This window comes from Heterodontus francisci, chromosome 7 (genome assembly GCF_036365525.1).
Source record: "Heterodontus francisci isolate sHetFra1 chromosome 7, sHetFra1.hap1, whole genome shotgun sequence".
Taxonomy (NCBI): Eukaryota; Metazoa; Chordata; class Chondrichthyes; order Heterodontiformes; family Heterodontidae; genus Heterodontus; species Heterodontus francisci.
The window spans coordinates 44644492-44666911 of NC_090377.1; the positions used below are offsets into that span (position 1 = coordinate 44644492).

Here is a 22420-nt window from a genome sequence, read left to right on the forward strand (position 1 = left end):
TCTCTGAGAAGTACAAAAGCAATAGGGCAGTAATAGTAGGGGATTTTAACTACCCAAGTATTAACTGGGATAGTTTTAGTGTGAAAGGAATTGAGGGAGCAAAATTCTTGAGGTGCATTCAGGAGAAATTTTTTGGCCAGTATGTAGCAAGTCCAACAAGAGAGGACACAGTTTTAGGAATCAGTGTCAGAGCAGTGGGAGGCATTCAAAGTGGAGATTCATGGCATTCAGAGGAAACACGTTCCCACAAAGAAAAATGTAGGGGCAGAAGATGTTGCTATGGTTCTTAATGCCTCTGTCTTCACAAAAGAGGGAGACAATGCAGATATTGTAGTTCAGGAGGAGGAGCGTGAAGTAATGGATGTGATAAACACAGGGTGAGGAAATATTACTGGAATTAGCATCCTTGAAAGTGGATAAAGCACCAGGGCTGGATGAAATGTTCCCCAGGTTGTTACAAGAAGCCAGGGAGAAAATAGCGGAAGGTCTGTCCATCATTTTCCAGTCCTCACTGGATACAGTTGTGGTGCCAAAGGATTGGAGGACTGCAAACGTTGTCCCTTTGTTTAAAAAGGGAGTGAGGGATAATCTGAATAATTACAGGCCAGTCAGTCTAACCTCAGTGGTGGGCAAATTGTTGGAATCAGTTCTGAGAGACAAGATAAACCGTCACTTGGAAGGGCAAGGATTACTCAAGGATAGTCAGCATGGATTTGTTGAGGGAAGAGCTTGTCTGACTAACTTGACTGAATTTTTTGAAGAAGTAACAAGGTGGATTGATGAAGATCCTGCAGTTGATGTGGTCTATATGGATTTTAGCAAGGCTTTTGACAAGATCTTGCATGGCAGACTGGTTAAAAAAATATAAGCCCATGGGATCCAGGGAAATGTAGTAAGCTGGATACAAAATTGGCTCAGTGGCAGGAATCAAAGGGTAATTGTTCACAGAATCACAGAATTGTTACAGCGCAGAAGGAGGCCATTCGGCCCATCATATCTGCACTGGCTCTCTGAAAGAGCAACTCCCTCAGTTCCGTTCCCCTACCTTCTCCCAGTAACCCTGCACATTCTTCCTTTTCATATAACTGTCTAATTCCCTTTTGAATGCTTCAATTGAACCTGCCTCCACCACGTTCTCAGGCATTGCATTCCTGACCTTAACCATTCACTGTGTGAAAAAGTTTTTCCTCATGTCACTTTTGCTTCTTTTACCAAATACTTCAAATCTGTGCCCTCTCGTTCGCAATCCTTTCACAAGTGGGAACAGTTTCTTTCTATCTACTCTGCCCAGACCCCTCATGATTTTGAATACCTCTGTCAAATCACTCCTCAGCCTTCTCTTCTCCAAGGAAAACGTCCTAACTTCTCCAATCTATCTTCATAACTGAAATTCCTCATCCCTGGAACCATTCTCATGAATATTTTCTGTACTGTCTCCTATGCCCTCATGTCTTTCCTCAAGTGCGGCACCCAGAATTGGACGCAATACTCCAGCTGAGGCCGAACTAGGTCTTATACAAGTTCAACATAATGTCCTTGCTCTTGCACTCTATGCCCTTATTAATAAAACCCAATATACTGTATGCTTTATTGACCACTCTCTCAACCTGTCCTGCCATCTTCAGTGACTTATACACATATACACCTAGGTCCCTCTGCTCCTGCACCCCCTTTAGAATTGTACCCTTTATTTTATATTGTCTCTCCATGTTCTTCCTACCAAAATGAATTACTGTGTTTGTTGCCAGTGTTTTTGTGACTGGAAGGCTGTTTCTAGTGGTATACCGCAGTGCTCAGTACTAGATCCCCTGCTTTTTGTGGTATATATTAACAATTTGTATGTAAATGTAGGGGGCATGATCTAGAAGTTTGCAGACAACATAAAAGTTGGCCGTGTGGTTGATAGTGAGGAAGATAGTGGTAGACTGCAGGAAGATATCAATGGACTGGTCAGGTGGGCAGAAAAGTGGCAAATAGAATTCAACCTGGAGAAGTGTGAGGTGATGCATTTGGGGAGGTCAAACAAGGCAAAGGAAAACACAATTAATGGGAGAATAGTGAGAGGTGTAGAGGAAGTAAAGGACCTTGGAGTGAATATCCACAGATCCCTGAAGGTAGCAGGACAGGTCGATAAGATGGTTCAGAAGGCATATGGAATCCTTTCCTTTATTAGCCAACACATAGATTATAAGAGCAGGGAAGTTATGCTGGAACTGTATAACTCATTGGTTAGGCCACAACTTGAGTAATGTGTGCAGTTCTGGTCACCACATAACAGAAAAGATGTAATTGTACTAGAGAGGGTACAGAGGAGATTTACAAGGATGTTTCCAGGACTGGAAAAATGCAGCTATGAGGAAAGATTGGATAGGCTGCTGTTGTTCTCCTTGGAACAGAGGAGGCTGAGGGGAGACATGATTGAAATGTACAAAATTGTGAGGGGCCTATTTACCTTTGAAGAGGTCAGTGACTAAGGGGCATAGATTTAAAGTGGTAGAAAAATTAGAGGGGAGATGAGGGGAAAAAATGTCATCCAGAGGGTGGTAGCGGTCTGGAACCTACTGCCTGAAAGAGTAGTAGAGGCAGAAACCGTCAACTCATTTAAAAGGTGGCTGGATATGCACCTCAAGTGCTGTAACCTGCAGGGCTACGAACCAAATGCTGGAAGGTTGGATTAGACTGAGTGGCTCGTTTTTTGGCTGCACAGACATGATGGGCCAAGTGGCCTCTTTCTGTGTCATAAACTTTTTATGATTCTAATAAGTGTTGCATCAGAAATTGGGTGAGGAAGTCAGGACCTGTGATATAAAGGCAAACTTAAAGTGTGTTGGTAAATAGATATTTCTCGGCCTTGCAGGTGATGACTATAGCTATTAGGATGCCTCAGGAATCTTTGTTGTGACCACTTTTGCAATGCAGATGGGAGGTTAAGACCAAGTGTAGTTTCCAGGTGAAGCAGAGTTAGAGACAAGCAATAATTGGACCAAGGCACCCAAATGTCATTCAGTCTGTTTTTTAAAGTAATTGGTTCTGTCCTTACTTTTACATTTCCATTATAAATTACACATTTATAATCATAACTTCCTTTGTAAGCTTATCATATTGTGATTACATCCTGTGGTAATAATGCAGCACCTCCACTGTAGAGTGACGATGTAAATATTGTATGATAAATTTGCATAAGTAGTTTTGCAGTATAAACTGTAAAGAAAAATGTGTTGGTAATTGGAAACATTGTCAGGAAGTGCACAATGCATGATTTTAAAGATATTACTAATCTATATCCTGTAGCAGACAGGAGTCAGGGGATTCAAGACCAAAGAGGCAATTTTAACTGGTACACACCTAGTGGGTGGACCATTAAAGTCAGCTTGCTGACTTACCTTCTGACATTCCATACTGATCTCACCTCCGTCTATTTTATCCTGCTCTTTTGAGCTGGCAACAAGGCCACCTACCTGAAGCCAGCAGGGTCCTTCTTTAAATACAAAAGCAGAATACTGCAGATGCTGGAAATCTGCAATATAAACAGAAAATGCTGGAAATACTCAGCAGGTCTGGCAGCATCTGTGCAGAGAGAAACAGGGCTAACATTTCAGGTCGATGACCCTTCATCAGAACTGGGAAAAGTTTGAAATGTAATGGTTTTAAGTCGGTCAAATGGGGGAGAGTAGAAAAAGAATAAAAGGGAAGGTCTGTGAAAGGGTGGAAGACAGGAGATATTAAATGACAAAAAGTTTGGTGGGCAGAGCCAAAGGGAATAATAATGGGACAAGTAAAGAGACAAAAGATGTGTCCAGAGGAGGTGTGAATGGCAGAATAATGAACAGCTGCCATCGGAAAGCAAAACAAGAGAAAACAAGATTAAGATTGAAACATGCAAAGTAAAGGAGACTTAATGGGAGGCAGAGATTACTATCTGAAATTGTTGAACTCAATGTTGAGTCAGAAGGCTGTAAAGTGGATAATCGAAAGATAAGATGCTGTTCCTCGAGCTTGCGTTGAGCTTCATTGGAACACTGCAGTAGGCCAAGAACAGAGATGTCAGTGTGAAAGTAAGGTGGAGAGTTAAAATGGCAGGCTAGCAGAAGCTCGGGGTCATGATTGTGGACTGAATGCAGGTGTTCCACAGAGTGGTCACCCAATCTGCATTTGATTTCCCCAAAGTAGAGCAGATCACATTGTGAGCAGCGGACAGAGTGTATACTATATGATATACTAAATTGAGATCTGCCCAACAGCAGGTCCTCTGCTCATTTCTCCATGCCTCACAGTCCTGCACTTTCCTCTTCAGTTGATTATAAGACCCTTATAGAGAAATGAGCAATATGACTAGGGAAAAAGTATATGAAGTAGTTTCTCGTTGCCTTCCTCCTGTGTGCTTTAAAGAAGATACAAGTCCTGTTCCCGAAAGATCCTCCACCTATAAGCAGCCGTTATCCCTCGAGCTTCTAGTTCTTGTGCCATGACCACTGAAAATTCACTGGTTTCTGCTGTTGGTCATGGCTCATAACCCTGAGCATGGAACCCTTACCTGGGCCGGGGGTGACTTGCAAAAGGGCAGGGACGACCACCCACTGAGGTCTCAAATGAATCCACTACCCCAAAATTGAGAGAAGTACACCTGCAGGGAGTATTTCGGGCCTTAGACAGTGAGGAAGTAAAAGGGAAGGTGTTCCATCTCCTGCGCTTGCATGGGAAGGGCTGGGGGCCTGGGGGTGATTGAGGAGTGCAGCAGCATGTCGGGAAGGGAACAGTCCTTTGGAATGCTGAAAGGGGAGGGGAAGGGAAGATGTGTTTGGTGGTGGCATAACGTTGCAGGTCGCAGAAATGGCTGAGGATGATCCATTGAGTATGGAGGCTTGTGGACTGGAAGGTGAGGACAAGGGAAATCATATCGTAGTTCGGGAGGGGGAGGGGAAGTGTTGAATTCAGAAGTGTGGGAATGGGCTGGACATGGTCGACAGCCCTGTCAATCATGGTCGGGGGGATTCCTCGGTTGAGAAGCGCTGGTGTGGAAGATTGTATCATCAGAACAGATGCGTTAGAGATGAAGAAACTGGAAGAATGAAATGAAGTCCTTACAGGATGCAGGGTGTGTGGAAATGTAGTCAAGGTAGCTGTGGACCTCAGTGAGCTTATAATGAATATTTGTTGTTAGCCTATCCCCAGAAATGAAGATAGAGAAGTTGAGGAAGGATCAGAGATGGACCATGTAAAGGTGACAGAAGGGTGGAAATTGGAAACAAGGTTATGAAATTTTCCAGTTCAGGGCGACAGCAGGAAACAGAACCAATACAGTCATCAATGTACCAGAAAAGGAAGTGAGGGAGGGGGCCTGAGTAGGACTGGAACAAGAACTGTTCCACCTATCCCACAAAAAGGCAGGCAAAGCTAGGACGCATGTGGGTACCCATAGCAACACCTTTTATTTGGAGGAAGTGAGATGAGTTCAAGGAGAAGTTGTTTAATGAGAGAACAAGTTCAGCCAGCTGAAGGAGGGTGGTTCTGGATGGAAACTGGTTGGACTTTGGTTCAAGGGAAAAACAGAAAGTCCTCAGACCATCTTGGTGGAGGATGGAAGTATAGAGAGATTGGACGTCCATGGTGAAGAGGAGACGGTTAGGGCCAGGATGTTGGAAACTGTTAAAATGACGGAGGGCATCAGAAGAGTCATGGATGCAGGTGGGGAAACACTGGACAGTAGACCTATTGCTTCAGCCTGTTCCTGCCCCACTGAACTGATTCCTTCCTATCTTGACTCCATTTGTTCTCCCCTTGTCTAGATCATTTCCATTGCTAGGTAAATTGAAGACACAAGGACATAATGTCAAGATACATTTTAAATGTATAAATGGCAGATTAAAAGAAACTTTTTCATGCAAAGTTATCAGAATGTGGAATGCTGTTTCACAAGTAATGATGGATATTAATCAAATGCAGAATTCAGAAATGGTACTGGATAATTAATTAAAGAAGTATAAAAGGAGAGAAAGCAGAAAAGTTGGATTCAGGTGGGGAACAAGCACAAAAGTAGAATTGTGTCAGATCAGCCCGGAATGAGCTCTTAATTGAGCCCTGACAGACACCGAGGTCGGCAGACACTGTTACACTGTTAAATTAACCACTAACCAACTTTGGGGCTGGGTGTCTGGGCTATCCTGGTACTTCTGCCCAGCATCCCTCAATGGTCCAGTGAAAACCGTGCCTGCTTAGAAGAAAGGTAATCTGTCCCAATGTGGAGCAATTACATAATAATAACAAACATTGTTTCCCTGTGGAGACTAAATAAGTTTGAACACTTTCAACTTCAGCCTATAAGGGCCTATAATTCCCCCATTGATTGAGCAGGGTGCTGTTCTAATTTTACAAGGTCTCATCAGGGTCACCGCCTCTGCATTGCTGCTACATGGGTATGATAATCGAACAGTTATGGTATTAAAGTAGTAACCCAGTGAGCAGTAAATCAAATCCCACCATGATAAATTATTAATGTAAATTCAATAGATCTCCTTATTTGTGGGCTGCTACTGGAAAAAAATGAAAGCTGCTGGATTGTTATTAAAAACTCAATTGATTCATTAATGTACTACAGGAAATTGAAGGGAACCTGCTAACCCTATCTGGCCTGACCTTTACATGAATCGAGTCCCAGACTATGTAGTTTACGCTTGGGCCAATGAATGAGGGAAAATAAACATTGTTTTGCTGATGTTGCCATCACACAAATTTTTTTTTTTTGCAAAGATAAACTAACCCATTGTGAACGTTTTCTGGTCCTTTAGATAAACCTATGCGCTGTATGTGCCTAATTTTTTGTTGTAAACTATTTAATTGTAATTGGGTGGCACAGTGGCGCAGTGGTTAGCACTGCAGCCTCACAGCTCCAGGGAGCCGAGTTCAATTCTGGGTACTGCCTGTATGGAGTTTGCAAGCTCTCCCTGTGACCGCGTGGGTTTTCGCCAGGTGCTTAGGTTTCCTCCCACTGCCAAAGACTTGCAGGTGATAGGTAAATTGGCCATTGTAAATTGCTCCTAGTGTAGGTAGGTGGTAGGGAATATGGGATTACTGTAAGGTTAGTATAAATGGGTGGTTCTTGGTTGGCACAGACTCGATGGGCTGAAGGGCCTGTTTCAGTGCTGGATCTCTAAATTTAAAAAAATTAAAAATTAAATTGGGTTAGTTGCTTTCACATGTGTGAAACTGATTTCAGGATTATGTTCCATCTTTTAAGAGACTGAATATGTAATGAGAATTCCACGTAAATTGCAATAAGATCTTGCAATCAGGAGTGATTGGTGAGCATCAGCTACATTAATTTTCAAGACAGACAGTGAAAGACTTGGATTTCAAATCATATAGGGTCTGGTCATCAGGCCACATGAGTGAACAAAGTGTTTGCTAAAATCTGACTTGGAACAAGACCTGAGCTTTTAAGCCATCCCCAAATCTCAGAGGCTCAACTCAATGACATGATTTCAGTATTATCGTGTAAAGATTTTGGGCTTTGGGTCAGGACCCCGACATCAGGGTCAAATGTCAGGTCCGACGTCACACTATATGGGAAACAGTCACCTGGCAGTAATTTTCCCTGAATTGGACAATCAGTGGCCAGAAGGCATGCTCTTTGTCCAATTAAGGATGGCAGGCGGTCTCTCAAAGCTGGAGGGCCAATAGGAGGCTCTGCAACTCAGATGGAACTGTAACCTTGCATTTCAGGTAAGGGAGAGAGAGGGCGCATCCCTTGAGACATCCTCTCAGCACTTTTAAAACTTTTCAGTTAAAAAATGGGCACCAGCTGCCAGGCCACCATTGTGGGGGGGTGGGGGGAGGCAGGGGAAATCCTCTCCACAGGGTGGCCAGGCAGGTGGGGAGGGACTCAAATCTGGCCTGAAGTACTGGCCGCACTCCCAGTCTGCTGCTGGGAAGCCACTTTCTGGCAGCTAGCCTGTTCCCACAAAATGAGGGGCCCTCAGGCTGACTGGAAAATTCTGATAATTGGTCTTAATTGGGCATTAACTTACTCTAATTGGCTACCCATCATTTGTGGGTGGGTAGCCCTTCCGCCCCCAATCCCTCCTCCGAGAAAATGGCCTGGGGGCAGGATGGTGCTGGCAAATTGGTACACCAGTCAGCAGCACAAATTTACGTGCCTGCCCACCTCCTTTCCTGCCCCCTTATAGGGATGAAAACACTGCCCATGGTGTTTTAAGAAATTGCTAACCTGTTTCAGACACCAGGGAATATTAGAACTGGTTGTTCTTAGTTGTCCCTTTGTTAAATCTTGCAATCTTGTGAACAAAACTTTTAAACACAGAGGCACTCTTTTATTTGCAAAAAAAAGTAATGTTGACTCGGTGAATGTAAGGCCTATTGGGTACCTATGGCTTCTCCTACAATCTGCAAAGCCAAATGGACCAAAAGTACTAGAGACATGCATTAGAAATGTTCTGGAAAATTCCATCTCACTAAGAGCATCATTAGAAACTTAACAAGCTGCTCATTGCTCTCCTGATCCCTTCATTTTAAGGCAATCATCTGCCCCAGCCTCCCTGGAATACCCTCTCTACCTCACTTTCCTACTTTAAGACATTCCTTAAAACCCACCTTGATGACCAAGCTTTTGGTTGTTGAGTGATTGTCTTTAAGGGTAATGCACCTTTAAGATCGTAGTATGCTAATGAGCCAAGTACCAGGACACAGTCATGTGACTGCCAGCCAGTCTCACTCTGTAACTGTAACACCAATGGGCAAGTCCTGTAAATAGATAGCTCTGTGCTGTATATACTTGTTAGCTGTTTGAGATCTTCAACAACCTGAACTCCACGCATCTCATTTATTTTGCATCAGACAATATAAAAAGTTTCTCATTACATTGGCCATCTGACCTAATATCTCCTTATGTGACTCAGTATCATATTTTGTTTTATAATGCTCCAGTGAAGTGCCTTGGGATGTTTTATGACATTGAAGGTGCTATATAAATATTAGTAGTTGTGGTTGCTGGATGGCTGGGGAACTAGAGCTACCCTCTGCAGTTATAGCACATGACACCAGAGTGTGACCCATGGACAGGAGCAATGTACAGGCACAATGAAGCTGACATTACAAGTAGAATCATTGTGAATCTCAGAGCAGCATTTCTAACACTCTCAAACAAATGGAGATGGGAGGGGACAGGTCACTCCTTACTATCCAGTTTCCCAGAATTTCACAAAAGAATTGTTAGCTGTTGGGTGGCTCATAACTTTACCCTACAAAGAAGCCTTCCCTTGCAGGTTGAAGGATACCAAAGCCATGGCAGAGCAAGATAAGGAAAGTGACAACAAGAACTTAGTTATTGAGCCAGTACATGAGTTATTTATTCAAGATCCTGCCATATTTGCCAGAACTACATAATTTCTTAAAGCTGCAATCTACATCTGCAAATTAATTTTGCTCAAAACCTCATTTTCTACAGTGGTCAGTTCCTCAAAGACCATCATATTTTGCTGAACTGTTCTCTTATTCTATACAATTGCAAATAAATACACAGCAAACTGTTCAAATTAAGTCTATGTATTTATTATTGTGTTGTCTCAAAGATATGGTTTACCATGATGTTCCCCTTTTTGTTGGTGCTTTAATTTGGATGTTTGACAACTAATCTACCAAGTGATTCCCATTTGGCAGGAGGAATTGTGCTAGGTAGCTCTGGAGTTACACACTGACAGACTGCTGGGATTCTGATGTCTCTAGAATTCCTTGTCATAGGCACAGTAAAGGCCCAGCATCCATATCCAGTACTCCAGCTCATTTTATGGCATTTCTATTGTCACTTGTATATATAGAGACCTGATGCCCCGATGAGCTACTAAATTAAGAGATAGCTACATTATTTGTTTCCCCTTCAGACATTCCACTGTTGCTAGGCACTCCGACAGTTTGTTTACTGATGAACAGTGTGCACTACTGGTCTGTGAATCTCTCCCTTTGAAGTTGTGCCCATGTGATCTCCTCGGTGTCTGAGAAAATATCATTAGGATTTGAGCACAAGGCGTCTATAGCACTGGATTGAGCTTTCATGAGAGATGCTGGCATTATACCTACAATCTGTGCTACTGGGAGCTTCCTTGAAGATGCCACAGGAGTTCCACATGCACCAGAACACTGTGGAGATATTAGTCATAATTTTTCAAAGTTCTCTAGTTTCAGGATATGTATCTTTGGATTGAACAAATTGCAAATGTCACTATTATTTAAGAAGGACGGGAAGGAGAAACCAGATAACTACAGACCCACCAGTTTAATATCAGTTTTGGAGAAGTACCTTGGATTTATCATCAGAGATGAATGACTGAGCATTTGGATATGTATCATCTGATCAAACAGCATCATAATGGATCTGCGAAGGGTAGCTCATGCTGAGTAATGTAGTTAAATTTTCTAAGGAGATCACTAACATAATGGATAAGTAAGTATCGATGTGGGCATCCAGGAGGCAGTTGATAAGTTTCTGCATCCTGAAGGGGGAGGGTGAACAGCCAGCAGTCGTGGTCCGCATTGGAACCAATGACATACGTAGAAAGAGGGATGTGATCCTGCAGGCAGAATTTAGGGAGCTAGGTAAGAAATTAGCAAACAGGACCTCAAAAGTAGTAGTCTCCGGATTACTCCCAGTACCACGCGCAAGTGAGTATAGAAATAGAAGGATAAGACCGATAAATGTATGGCTGGAAAGGTGGTGCAGGAGGGAGGGCTTCAGATTCCTCGGACTGGCTCTGGGGGAGATGGGACCTCTACAGATCGGATGGGTTGCACCTGAACCGAGCTGAGACTGAGTTCCTTGCAGGACCTTTTGCTAATGTTGTTGGGGGAGGTTTAAACTAGTTTGGCAGGGGGATGGGGACCTGAGGGTAGACTCAGTTGGGACAATATCAGAAAGGAAAATAGAAGGCAGAAAATTAATGGATGAGTCTGGAAGGCGGAGGAAACAAAGGTTAGAAAATAAAAAAAGAGTTTGGCAGTGCTCAAGGGTATCTATTTCAACACAAGGAGTAGAGCAAATAAAGCAGATGAGCTGAGGGCACAGATAGACACATGGCAGTATGATATCATAGCTATTACAGAATCATGGCTTAAGGAAAGACAGGAATGACGCTTTAACGTTCCTGGTTACAGGGTTTTCAGATGCGATAGGGAAGGGGATAAGAAAGGAGGAAGACTGGCAATTTTGGTCAAGGAAACTATTACAGCTGTGAGAATGGATGATATGTTGGAAGGTTCATCAAATGAGGCCATATGGATTGAGTTTTGAAACAAAATAGGGGCAATCACACTGCTGGGAGTGTACTAGAGACACCACCCCCCCACCCCTCCAAACAGTCAGAGGGAGATAGAAGAGCAGATATGTAGGCAAATAGTAGGGGATTTTAACTACCCCGGTATTAACTGGGATAGTTTTAGTGTGAAAGGAATTGAGGGAGCAGAATTCTTGAGGTGCATTCAGGAGAACTTTTTTGGCCAGTATGTAACAAGTCCAACAAGAGAGGGTGCAGTTTTAGACTTAGTTTTAGGAAATGAAGATGGGCAGGTGGAAGGGGTGGCAGTGGGAGAGTATTTTGGTGGTAGTGATCATAATTCAGTCAGTTTTAACATAATTATGAAAAAGAACAGAGATAGAACAGGAGTTAGAGTTCTCAATTGGGGCAAGGCCAATTTTACTAAACTGAGGAGTAATTTAGCGATAGTGAACTGGAAACAGCTACTTGAAGGTAAATAAGTGTTAGAACAATGGGAGGTATTCAAAGGGGAGATTCAAGGGGTTTAGAGTAAACATGTTCCCACAAAGAAAAAGGGTGAGATGGCCAAATCTAGAGCCCCATAGGTGTCAAGGAGCCTACAGGGTAAGATAAGGTAGAAGAGGAAAGCTTATGTCTGACACCGAGAACTCAATACTACAGAAAGCCGAGAGGAGTATAGAAAGTGGAGGGGTGAAACCAAAACGGAAATTAGGAAAGCAAAGAGAGGGCATGAAAGAATATTGGCAAGCAAAATCAAGGTGAACCCAAAGATGTTTTATCAATACTTTAAGAGTAAGCGGATAATTAAGGAGAGAGTAGGATTACAGGCCAGTCAGTCTAACCTCAGTAGTGGGCAAATTATTGGAATCTATTCTGAGAGACATGATAAACTGTCACTGAGAAAGGCACAGGTTAATCAAGAATAGTCAGCATGGATTTGTTAAGGGAAGATCTTGTTTGACCAACTTGATCGAAAATTTTGAAGAAGTAACAAGGAAGATAGATGAGGGTAGTGCAGTTGATGTGGTCGACATGGATTTTAGCAAGGCTTTTGACAGGTACCACATGGAAGACTGGTTATAAAAAACGGCCGTGGGATCCCAGGAAATGCGGCAAGGTGGATACAAATTGACTCATTGGCAGGAAGCAAAGGGTAATTGTTGATGGGTGTTTTTGCAACTGGAGGGCTGTTTCCAGTGGCATTCTGCATAGCTCAGTGCTGGGTCCCCTGCTTTTTGTGGTATATATTAACGATTTGGACATAAATGTAAGGGGCATGATCAAGAAGTTTGCAGACAACACAAAGATTGGCCATGTGGTAGATAGTGAGAATGATAGCTGTAGGCCTCAGGAAGATATTGATGGTCTGGTCAGATGGGCAGAAAAGTGGCAAATGGAATTCAATCTGGAGAAGTTTGAGGTGATGCATTTGGGATGGTCAAACAAGGCAAAAGAATACACGATTAATGGGAAAATACTGAGAAGTGGAGAGGAAGTGAGGGACCTTGGAGTAAATGCCCACAGATCCCTGATGGTCGCAGGACAGGTCGTTAAGGTGGTAAAGAAGGCATATGGAATCCTTTCCTTTATTAGCTGAGGTATAGAATAGAAGAGCAGGGAGGTTATGATGGAACTGTATAACTCATTGGTTAGGCCACAACTTGAGAACTGTGTGCAGTTCTGGTCACCTCATTACAGAAAAGATGTAATTACAGTAGAGAGGCTACAGAGGAGATTTACGAGGATGTTGCCAGGACTGGAAAAATGCAGCTATGAGGAAAGGTTGGTTAGACTGGGGTTGTTCTCCTTGGAACGGAGAAGGCAGAGAGGAGATCTGATTGAAATTTACAAAATTTTGGGGGGCCTGGATAGAGTGGAGGAGAAGGGTCTATTCACCTTAGCAGAGAGGTCAGTGACGAAGGGGCATAGATTGAAAGTGATTGGTAGAAAAATTAGAGGGGAGATGAGGGAAAACTTTTTCACCCAGAGTTTCTGGAAATCACTGCCTGAAAGGAGAGTTGAGGCAGAAAACCTTAACTCATTTAAAAGGAGTCTGGATATGTACCTCATAGCAGGGCTATGGACCAAATGCTGGAAGGTGGAATTAGAATATGTGGATCGTTTTTCAGCCGGCACAGACACGATGGGCCAAGAGGCCTCTTTCTGTGCCTTAAACTTTTATGATTCTAAGAGATTATTAGCAAAGATACAAGTGCACGGAATTGGACATTGTGACATGGGTCTGTAATTGAGTGGTAGGAGACAGTGAGCAGGGATAAACTCTCTGATGTTTTAATTCTGAGAACATGTTGTATAAATTTGACTTGTATTCCATTGAGGGTTGATCTAATCGAGATCTTTAAAATGATATGAATGTATTAGGATTGATAGAGCAAAGATAGATTGATAGAGAGAAACTATCCTCTCTGGTGGGGGAATCCAGAACAAGAGGGGATACTCATAAAATTAGAGATAGGTCACTTGGAAGTGAAATCAAGAAGCATTTTTTCAAACCAAGGCTAGCGGAAATCTGGAACACTCTTCCCAAATGTCAACTGTGGATGCTGGAGCATTTAAAATTTTCAAGATGAAGATTGATAGATTTTTGCTCAGTAAAATTATTAAGGGTATGGAACAAAAGTAGATAAATGGAGGTGAGGTCCAGATCATTCATAATTTATAGAATGGTGGAACAGGCTCAAGGGGCTGAATGGCCCACTCCTGTTCCTATGTTCCTAACAATAGAAGTATTGAAAATATGTGAATAAATGTTTTATATAAGCACAGATTCCAGGCATATTGCTTTCTATAAATCATGTAAAGCTTCTGAGAATTATTTCTGTGCACAAGTGTATCTATATATATGTGTGTATTGTTATGACTGAGGTGGGAGTCATGCACTGTCAGTTCAGTCCCAATACTCCACAGGTCGCAACATATTATTAAAGTTTTCCCACCTACCGGAAATTAGCCAAATTAAAACACTTTAGTAACCCCCAGAATAAAACAGACCAAGCCAGGTATCTTTGAACAACAACAAATTAACTATTTTTAATAGAATAAATCTTAAACACTATTAAGATAAACTTACGTCTAAAGACTTTATAACTTCTTATTTTCTCTTAACCCTAATGCACACACACATACATGAGTACTTTGCATCAGTATTCACCAAACAGAAGGACTTGGTGCATGATGAGTCGAGGGAAGGGAGTGTAGATAGTCTGGGTCATGTCGTTATCAAAAAGGAGGAGGTGTTGGGCGTCTTGCAAAGCATTAAGGTAGATAAGTCCCCAGGGCCTGATGGGATCTACCCCAGAATACTGAGGAAGGCAAGGGAAGAAATTGACAGAAATCTTTGCATCCTCATTGGCTACAGGTGAGGTCCCAGAGGACTGGAGAATAGCCAATGTTGTTCCTTTGTTTAAGAAGGGTAGCAAGGATTATCCAGGAAATTATAGGCCGGTGAGCCTTATGTCAGTGGTAGGGAAATTATTAGAGAGGATTCTTCGGGACAGGATTTACTCCCATTTGGAAACAAATGAACTTATTAGCGAGAGGCAGCATGGTTTTGTGAAGGGGAGGTCGTGTCTCACTAACCTGATTGAGTTTTTTGAGGAAGTGACGAAGATGATTGATGAAGGAAAGGCATGGATGTTGTCTATATGGACTTCAGTAAAGCCTTTGACAAGGTCCCTCATGGCAGACTGGTACAAAAGGTGAAGTCACACGGGATCAGAGATGAGCTGGCAAGATGGATACAGAACTGGCTCGGTCATAGAAGACAGAGGGTAGCAGTGGAGGGCTGTGACTAGTGGTGTTCCGCAGGATCAGTGCTGGGACCATTGCTGTTTGTAGTATATATAAATGATTTGGAGGAAAATGTAGCTGGTCTGATCAGTAAGTTTGTGGACGACACAAAGGTTGGTGGAGTTGCGGATAGTGATGAGGATTGTCAGAGGATACAGCAGGATATAGATCGGTTGGAGACTTGGCAGAGAAATGGCAGATGGAGTTTAATCTGGACAAATGTGAGGTAATGCATTTTGGAAGATCGAATACAGGTGGGAGGTATACAGTAAATGGCAGAACCCTTAGGAGTATTGACAAGCAGAGAGATCTGGGCATATAGGTCCACAGGTCACTGAAAGTTTCAACGCAGGTGGATAAGGTAGTCAAGAAGGCATACGGCATGCTTGCCTTCATCAGTCGGGGCATAGAGTATAAAAATTGGCAAGTCATGCTGCAGCTGTATAGAACTTTAGTTAGGCCACACTTAGAATATTGTGTGCAATTCTGGTCGCCACACTACCAGAAAGACGTGGAGGCTTTGGAGAGGGTACAGAAGAGGTTTACCAGGATGTTGCCTGGTCTGGAGGGCATTAGCTATGAGGAGAGGTTGGATAAACTCGGATTGTTTTCACTGGACCGACGGAGGTGGAGGGGTGACATGATAGAGGTTTATAAAGTTATGAGCGGCATGGACAGAGTGGATAGTCAGAAGCTTTTTCCCAGGGTGGAAGAGTCAGTTACTAGGGGACATAGGTTTAAGGTGCGAGGGGCAAAGTTTAGAGGGGATGTGCGAGGCAAGTTCTTTACACAGAGGGTGGTGAGTGCCTGGAACCTGCTGCCGGGGGAGGTGGTGGAAGCAGGTACGATAGCGACGTTTAAGAGGCATCTTGACAAATATATGAATAGGATGGGAATAGAGGGATACGGTCCCCAGAAGTGCAGAAGGTTTTAGTTTAGACAGGCATCAAGATTGGTGCAAGCTTGGAGGGCTGAATGGCCTGATCCTGTGCTGTACTGTTCTTTGTTCTTTATTCAAAAATCAACAGTTAACTGGTTTTAAAAATAGTATTTCTTATGCATAAAATAAATAGCTGGATCATAAGTCCTGGTAAATTACATTCCTGGTTGGTGAGATGTCCCAGATTAGAACAATCAGATGCCACTTGAAGTCTCAGGCGAATTCAACGAAACAGTCTTTTAATAGATAGGCATTCGAAGCACTTTGATTGCAGCAGGCATCACACAGATCTTTTAACAAGGAGTATACCCACAGGTCTATCTGGATTATAAAATTGGTAGTTTTTCAGTCGAAACTTGACTGAGAATTCCAGCAAACAAAAACAAACAACAGAGAAGCCATCTTGAAGGCAAATGTTTTTTTTTCCCAGGATTTTATGTTCTCTCCTTAGGCAATACAGAGCCTGAAGATAAATGTAGATTTTCCTGCTACGAGAGAGGGATCCTTCCTTTCAGTGAAGCACGCTTCGCTGGTCTCTAGTTCAAACCGGTTGAAACCAGTCTTTATCCATAGTTTAAAGATACAGTACACCATGTGACCTACTCTCTCTCCTGCTGTGGCCTAAGAAACAGGTGCAGCTGCTGGCACACTGTGCTCAGTCTTAAAGGTACACTGTTTTTAAACAGAGTCTTAAAGGCACATTGTTTTTAAACAGAGGAGGAAAAAACAGTTCCGTGACAGTATATGTACCTATAACATAAATCCTAACTGTACCAATTTGAACAAAGTATCCCTTGCCTTAGTTCTATTATGACAGTGATGCATCTGGATAACCTAATCCTACTGCTTAGCATTTTCAATTATTAAAGGTATAAACTATTAAGACATTACCTTTGTTGCATATGGGCTTGGGTCAGATGCTCATCATTTAGAGCAATACTGTTGAGCTTATCATTGCAAATTTCTTAAGGTCTGACATCTTCCTGATCTTTTCCTAGCTTCTTTTAGTGTATGAGATAGCCAATTTGCCAATGTCTCCTTTGCCTGCTGTGCCAGCACTTTGGGAAGGAAGGCATCAATGCCAAGCACTCTACCTCCAGAAGGACATCCAACTTTTAGGATCTCTGAAAGTATGGCTTTCCCAAATCTGATGTGCTGCAGTTGCCAGTAATTTTGCAGAATCAAGCTTTACCTTTGCTTCCCCAACTTGACTTAAACTATAAATACCTTCTAACTGCAGTCCCCAACCGATTATGAGGCTTATAGCTTCTTCTCTTTATGTGACTGGCCTGCTGTGCAGATGTTAAAGCAAACATTTTGTTGTATGCCAAATTGTATGCTTTTTAAACTGATGATGTGTCAGCTTGACAGTACAGTGTTTCACACAACAAAAATCAGCCTTTATCACATAGATAAGACGTTGTCAACCAATCATCAGTCAGAGGGCAGAATTTCTGCCTGCAACCAAGCAGATTGAGCATTTATTTTAAACAAGTTAAAGGCTTTGTTAAATTATAAGATTATTATAAAATAAAAGATGCCATAGAAATATTTTAAGAATTGGAATGCACGCACACATACATTGAAAAATCAACGGTTAATCGGTTTTAAAAATAGTATTTCTTACGAATAAAATAAGTAGCTGGGTCATAAGTCCTGGTGGATTACATTGTGTTCTTGGATTTTAACAAAATGTAATGCACAGTTTATTAATCAATTAGCAATAGAGAAAGAAAAGTTAACCTTTGTGTGTGACCCTTTATTAGAACACGATTCTAAGATTTTAATTGTGATATTAACTCACAGCTATTGCTCTTAAAGCTGCTAAAATGTAAGTTATTTGTTTAACTGAGTTGAATCCAGAACAAGAGGGGATACTCATAAAGTTAGAGATAGGTCACTTGGAACATGTGGAAGTTAAAAAATATAAGAATGGGCACCATACCTTTAACCTGTTCACTTCTGGTTTTAATGTAGGCAGGTTGAGTGACAACCAACCTGCTCAGAGAATGCGGGCCTAGCCTTGAAATATTTTAAGGGGGTAGCGTGCCTCCATTTTAACATTACCTTTATTTTCAATACCTGCAGGCTGGGTTTCCTGGGTGTTGGGAAACCCAGCAGCTGAAGGGAGAGGTGAAGGGCTGAATGAAACAGACTAAGTGGCTTTACAGCACTGCTTGGGAGCCAGAGAAACAGCAACGTTTTGCCCCAGCTCAACAAACTAAACTGTAAACACCTTCCCACTACCCTGATTTTTTAAAAACTGGATCCTGCCTTTAAATTCAGAAGGATCTCTTGGAAACCCATACTTCTGGGTTTCCTGGGTACTAAACCTCCTCACCCCGCTCCCTTCTGCCTGTTATTATTGGGCCCAGCGTATTTCTGAGCCCTGTAGTACTCCATCTGCCTCTGGGTTGCCATGAGCTCCAGAACAGGAACAAATGTGATAATGAGACAGGTTTGCCTTTTGAATGTAGAAATTACTGCCAATTGAGATCAGTGTAAGTCTATGTTGTAAAATGTTTCAGTTCACAAATTTCCATGATGTATCTGGGGTTACCTAACTAATGAAAGAAGGTGGACCCTACAAAGTTGCACTGACGTTCACATGTTTATTTTCATATTTAAAACATTCATAACATTTCCAAGATAAATTTTGATTGGAAAGTTGGCAGAAATAATATAGGCTCCAATTTCTAGGAAACGAATCAAGTGAAGCATTAAAAATAAAAACAATTCTTGGGAGAAGCTTTCTACAAATCCCTCAAGACAATGAATCACATCTTTTCAGTACTTAGAGTCTCCTTTAATAATTTCCCAATCTATTGCTGCATTTTAGTGTACTTCAGGGCTGGGAATTTTCTCGCAGCTGCTCCCACTCCATAACTGTAACTTCGTCACAAGTGCATAGTTCTTTTAAGGTGAATGTGCAGTTAGGGCAGGCTTTAAAAACAGTTAAGGTCAGACACTGAGCATTCCACTCGACAGGTAGCAGCCTGCAGAATCTCTGCAGTTTTGCAGCAATAAAGTTGAAAATCTTGCCATGAGTTTTGATGGAAATGTGTTCCAAAGGCTGGTCAGTTAAATGACAAAGATCTCCAGGTTGCCAGGTTAATTTCTGAAATGTTTTCCCATAGCTCTGCTGTTGTTTAAATGCACAATTCGATGATGTCAGCAAATAGTTCCACTATGTAAAACGGGTATTAGAAACTGTATTTCTTTTAAAATTTCAAATATAAAGAATACCTACAAATTTGAATATCTGATAAAGATAGCAATGTTAAAAACTGAGGCTGAAAATTCTCACTGATATGATCTCAGCAATTACCCAGGGATTGTTGCTGACCCACACTGCTGACCAGGTTTGGATTGATAACTTAATGTGCATAAAACCAGCTGGTGCCAGCACCATGTCTTCCCTCATAGCCCAGAATGTCCAGTGAAGGTGAGGAGGGCAGCAACCCTCCTTCCCAGAAAGATGCCTCCTTTACCCCATTGGTGCCCTTTTTAAATGGGCTGAACATTTTCCTTCAGATATATTACCTCTTTCATGTCCAGGGAACAATCCACATCCCCCCTCTTCCAAGGAAGAGGCTGGTGTGCCTTTTCCTACTTGCTGTGCAAGTTTAAAAAGATACATGAGGCCTCCTGGAGGTCAAGGATCCTCATCCCGAGCCCTAATTCTCTATGTCAATAGCCTTGTAAGGGATGCAAGGAGGTTCCAACACTTCTTTGGAATTCTCTACCCTGGAGGGTAGAGGATGTGCCATCAGTGAATATATTTAAGGCTAGGATAGATCGATTTTTGATCTCTCAGGGAGGGAATCAAAGGATATGGGGAGTGGGCGGAAAAATGCAGTTGAAGCCCAAGATCAGCCATGGTCATATTGAAGGTGGGGCAGGCTCAATGGGCAGTATGGTCTACTCCTACTCCTATTTTTTATGTTCTTACTAGGCCTTCCAGGAACTGAGTGCAGGCCAGATTCTAACCTATTTTCCTGCCAATTTGCTACGCACCCGCTGAGTTAAAGCAGGAGTATGGCAGATGGGCCAAAGATTTTCGGTCCATTTTGTCTTCATACTAGAGTCATAGAGAGATATAGCACTGAAACAGGCCCTTCGGCCCACCGAATCTGTGCCGACCAACAACCACTCATTTATACTAATTCTACATTGATCCCATATTTCTTACCACATCCCCACCACCTACCTACACTAGGGGTAATTTACTTTGGCTAATTTACCTATCAACCTGCAAGTCTTTGGCTGTGGGAGGAAACCAGAGCACCCGGCAGAAACCCACGCGGTCACAGGGAGAACTTGCAAACTCTGCACAGGCAGTACCCAGAACTGAACCCGGGTCGCTGGAGCTGTGAGGCTAATCACTGTACCACTGTGCCACTGTGCTGCCCACAAGACAGAGCAAATGATAAAATGTACAGTACAGCTGCATAAAACTGAAACCCATCTTACCATTATTGTTTTTCTATTTGCAGGAGTTATGTATCGGAAGTCTTGTGCTGCTTCTACATCTTGCCTCATTACGTCTGCAGGCTATCAGTCATTTTGTTCCCCAGGAAAGGTGGGATCTGTGTGCATCAGCTGTTGTAACACTCCACTCTGTAATGGACCCCGCCTCAGGAGGAGAGGAAGCTCAGCGATGTCTTCAAGAGCAAGCCTAAAACTCTTAGCTGCTGTTGGAATACTCACATCAGCACTTCTTCCAACATAAACTCATAAAGTGAAGGAAACTTTAGCAAGAATCATTACTGGTATAGGAGTTCTGATATTTCCTACCTTGCTTTGCTGCCAACATTTCACATGCTGTTTTGTGACAGCTTACATCATAAATAACTGACAATCAACATCTAAGAACATTAACAGACCATATTCTTAACGCAGACACAATTGCCATTTTTGTTGCTTTATTGAAATTTTACATGGTATTGTAAAGATGACTTTTGAAACAATCACTGAAAATCTTCTCTGTGGTTTTTGTTTGATATATTTATGTTTTATAAAGGCTTCATATCTCAGTTTCATTGACTCCATTTGGTTGCCCTATTAGATGTCGCTCGGAGGTTATCTCTGATGACGGCAGCTCTGAGTTAGTTTTTGACAAGCTAGGCCCTGAAACGGAGTTGACAGAATTAAATCCAGAGTCTGGCTTTGTTGTTCTGGACTCACAGCTTTGATGGGATAATGGTTCAAGCTCAACATCCGTGTCCGCCACTATAGTACTTGAAAGATTCTTGTCAGTTTTCTGGCGTGGATAGGTGTGTTTGAGTGTGGCATGGAGCAATGACCTTCTGGAGTGAATGGTGCTGCTCTTGGGGTTAGCATGGGTTCTCCTTAATGTCCGCATGTTAACATGCTCTATGGACAGCTTACAGCGCAGTACCTGCATGAAAACTACCCTGAACTGCTTAGAGGACAGATTATACAGTAATGGGTTTAATACTGAGCTGAGATAAAAGAAAGTATCTGAGATTGGCAATAGGGTTACATAAATTCTGAAATATGCCGTTGTCCACTTTGACTTTGCTTTGGATGCTGCCATTATACGGCGGATTTGCAATGGGGTCCAACACACAGCCAGGGTAACCACAATGAACACTGTAGAAAGAAGGAAAGGTAATTATTTCTGCAAAAATCTTGCAGTAACACCTTATTCATAGAACATACTTTCAAACAAGTCATTTAAGCATTGACCTACTTCCCGAAAGTTAGAATGCCAAAAGTGTATTTACATGAGTTGTGTATCAGCTCTGAAAAGGTGCAAAGGAGAATGCATGGGAAATAATTGCATTGCAGATAAACACTAATTATATATTTCACTTCCATTTATTGTGTAATTAAAGATCAAAATTGGCTTATTAAGAGAGTGGTGTGAATAAATATCATCTAGAACAAACACCTATTTGAAATCTAATGTGAAACACAGTTTTAATATTATTGATGTGTTTTATTGAGTTGGGGAATAATAATTTCAGTGATGTAATCAGCTTGCCATTATAGCAACAATTGAAACCATTCAATGAAAACCAGGATATAGCAACAACAGTAAACTAATTTTTCCTTTACACCGTAATGGTTTTTCTTCATTAGGTGTAAACATATTTTGGTTTATGATGCACAGGCCCACTTTTCAGTGTATATGAGGCAGGCAGTGGATTGAGCAACAACACCCACCTAATGCCATCCATGAGAGGCCCAAATCATTTGGTAATCAGGCTTCACATGTATTGAAGTGGTAAGCTACCTGTGCAGGCAAATTACATGCAACTCAAGAAAGAAGCAATGACATTTCCTCATGACTGTTTTCCATTTCAAACTTAAAGTTTTGTTTTGCTGAAAGTGAGGGATATCAATCCCAGGAAATGAAATG

The 22420-nt window shown here is 42.1% G+C and overlaps 2 protein-coding genes across 2 annotated transcripts in view; one reads left to right on the plus strand and one right to left on the minus strand.

Moving 5' to 3' along the window:
- LOC137371952 (ly6/PLAUR domain-containing protein 1-like) overlaps nt 1-21321 on the plus strand; it is a 50186-nt gene extending 28865 nt beyond the window's left edge. The window contains exon 3 of the mRNA XM_068035110.1: nt 20529-21321. Within this exon, the coding sequence (XP_067891211.1) occupies nt 20529-20764 (236 nt within the window). The 3' untranslated portion in view covers nt 20765-21321. The remainder of the gene's footprint in view (nt 1-20528) is intronic.
- Nucleotides 18625-22420, minus strand: part of gpr39 (G protein-coupled receptor 39) — an 86380-nt gene continuing 82584 nt past the window's right edge. The window contains exon 2 of the mRNA XM_068035109.1: nt 18625-21648. Coding sequence (XP_067891210.1) covers nt 21059-21648 — 590 coding nt within the window. The 3' untranslated portion in view covers nt 18625-21058. The remainder of the gene's footprint in view (nt 21649-22420) is intronic.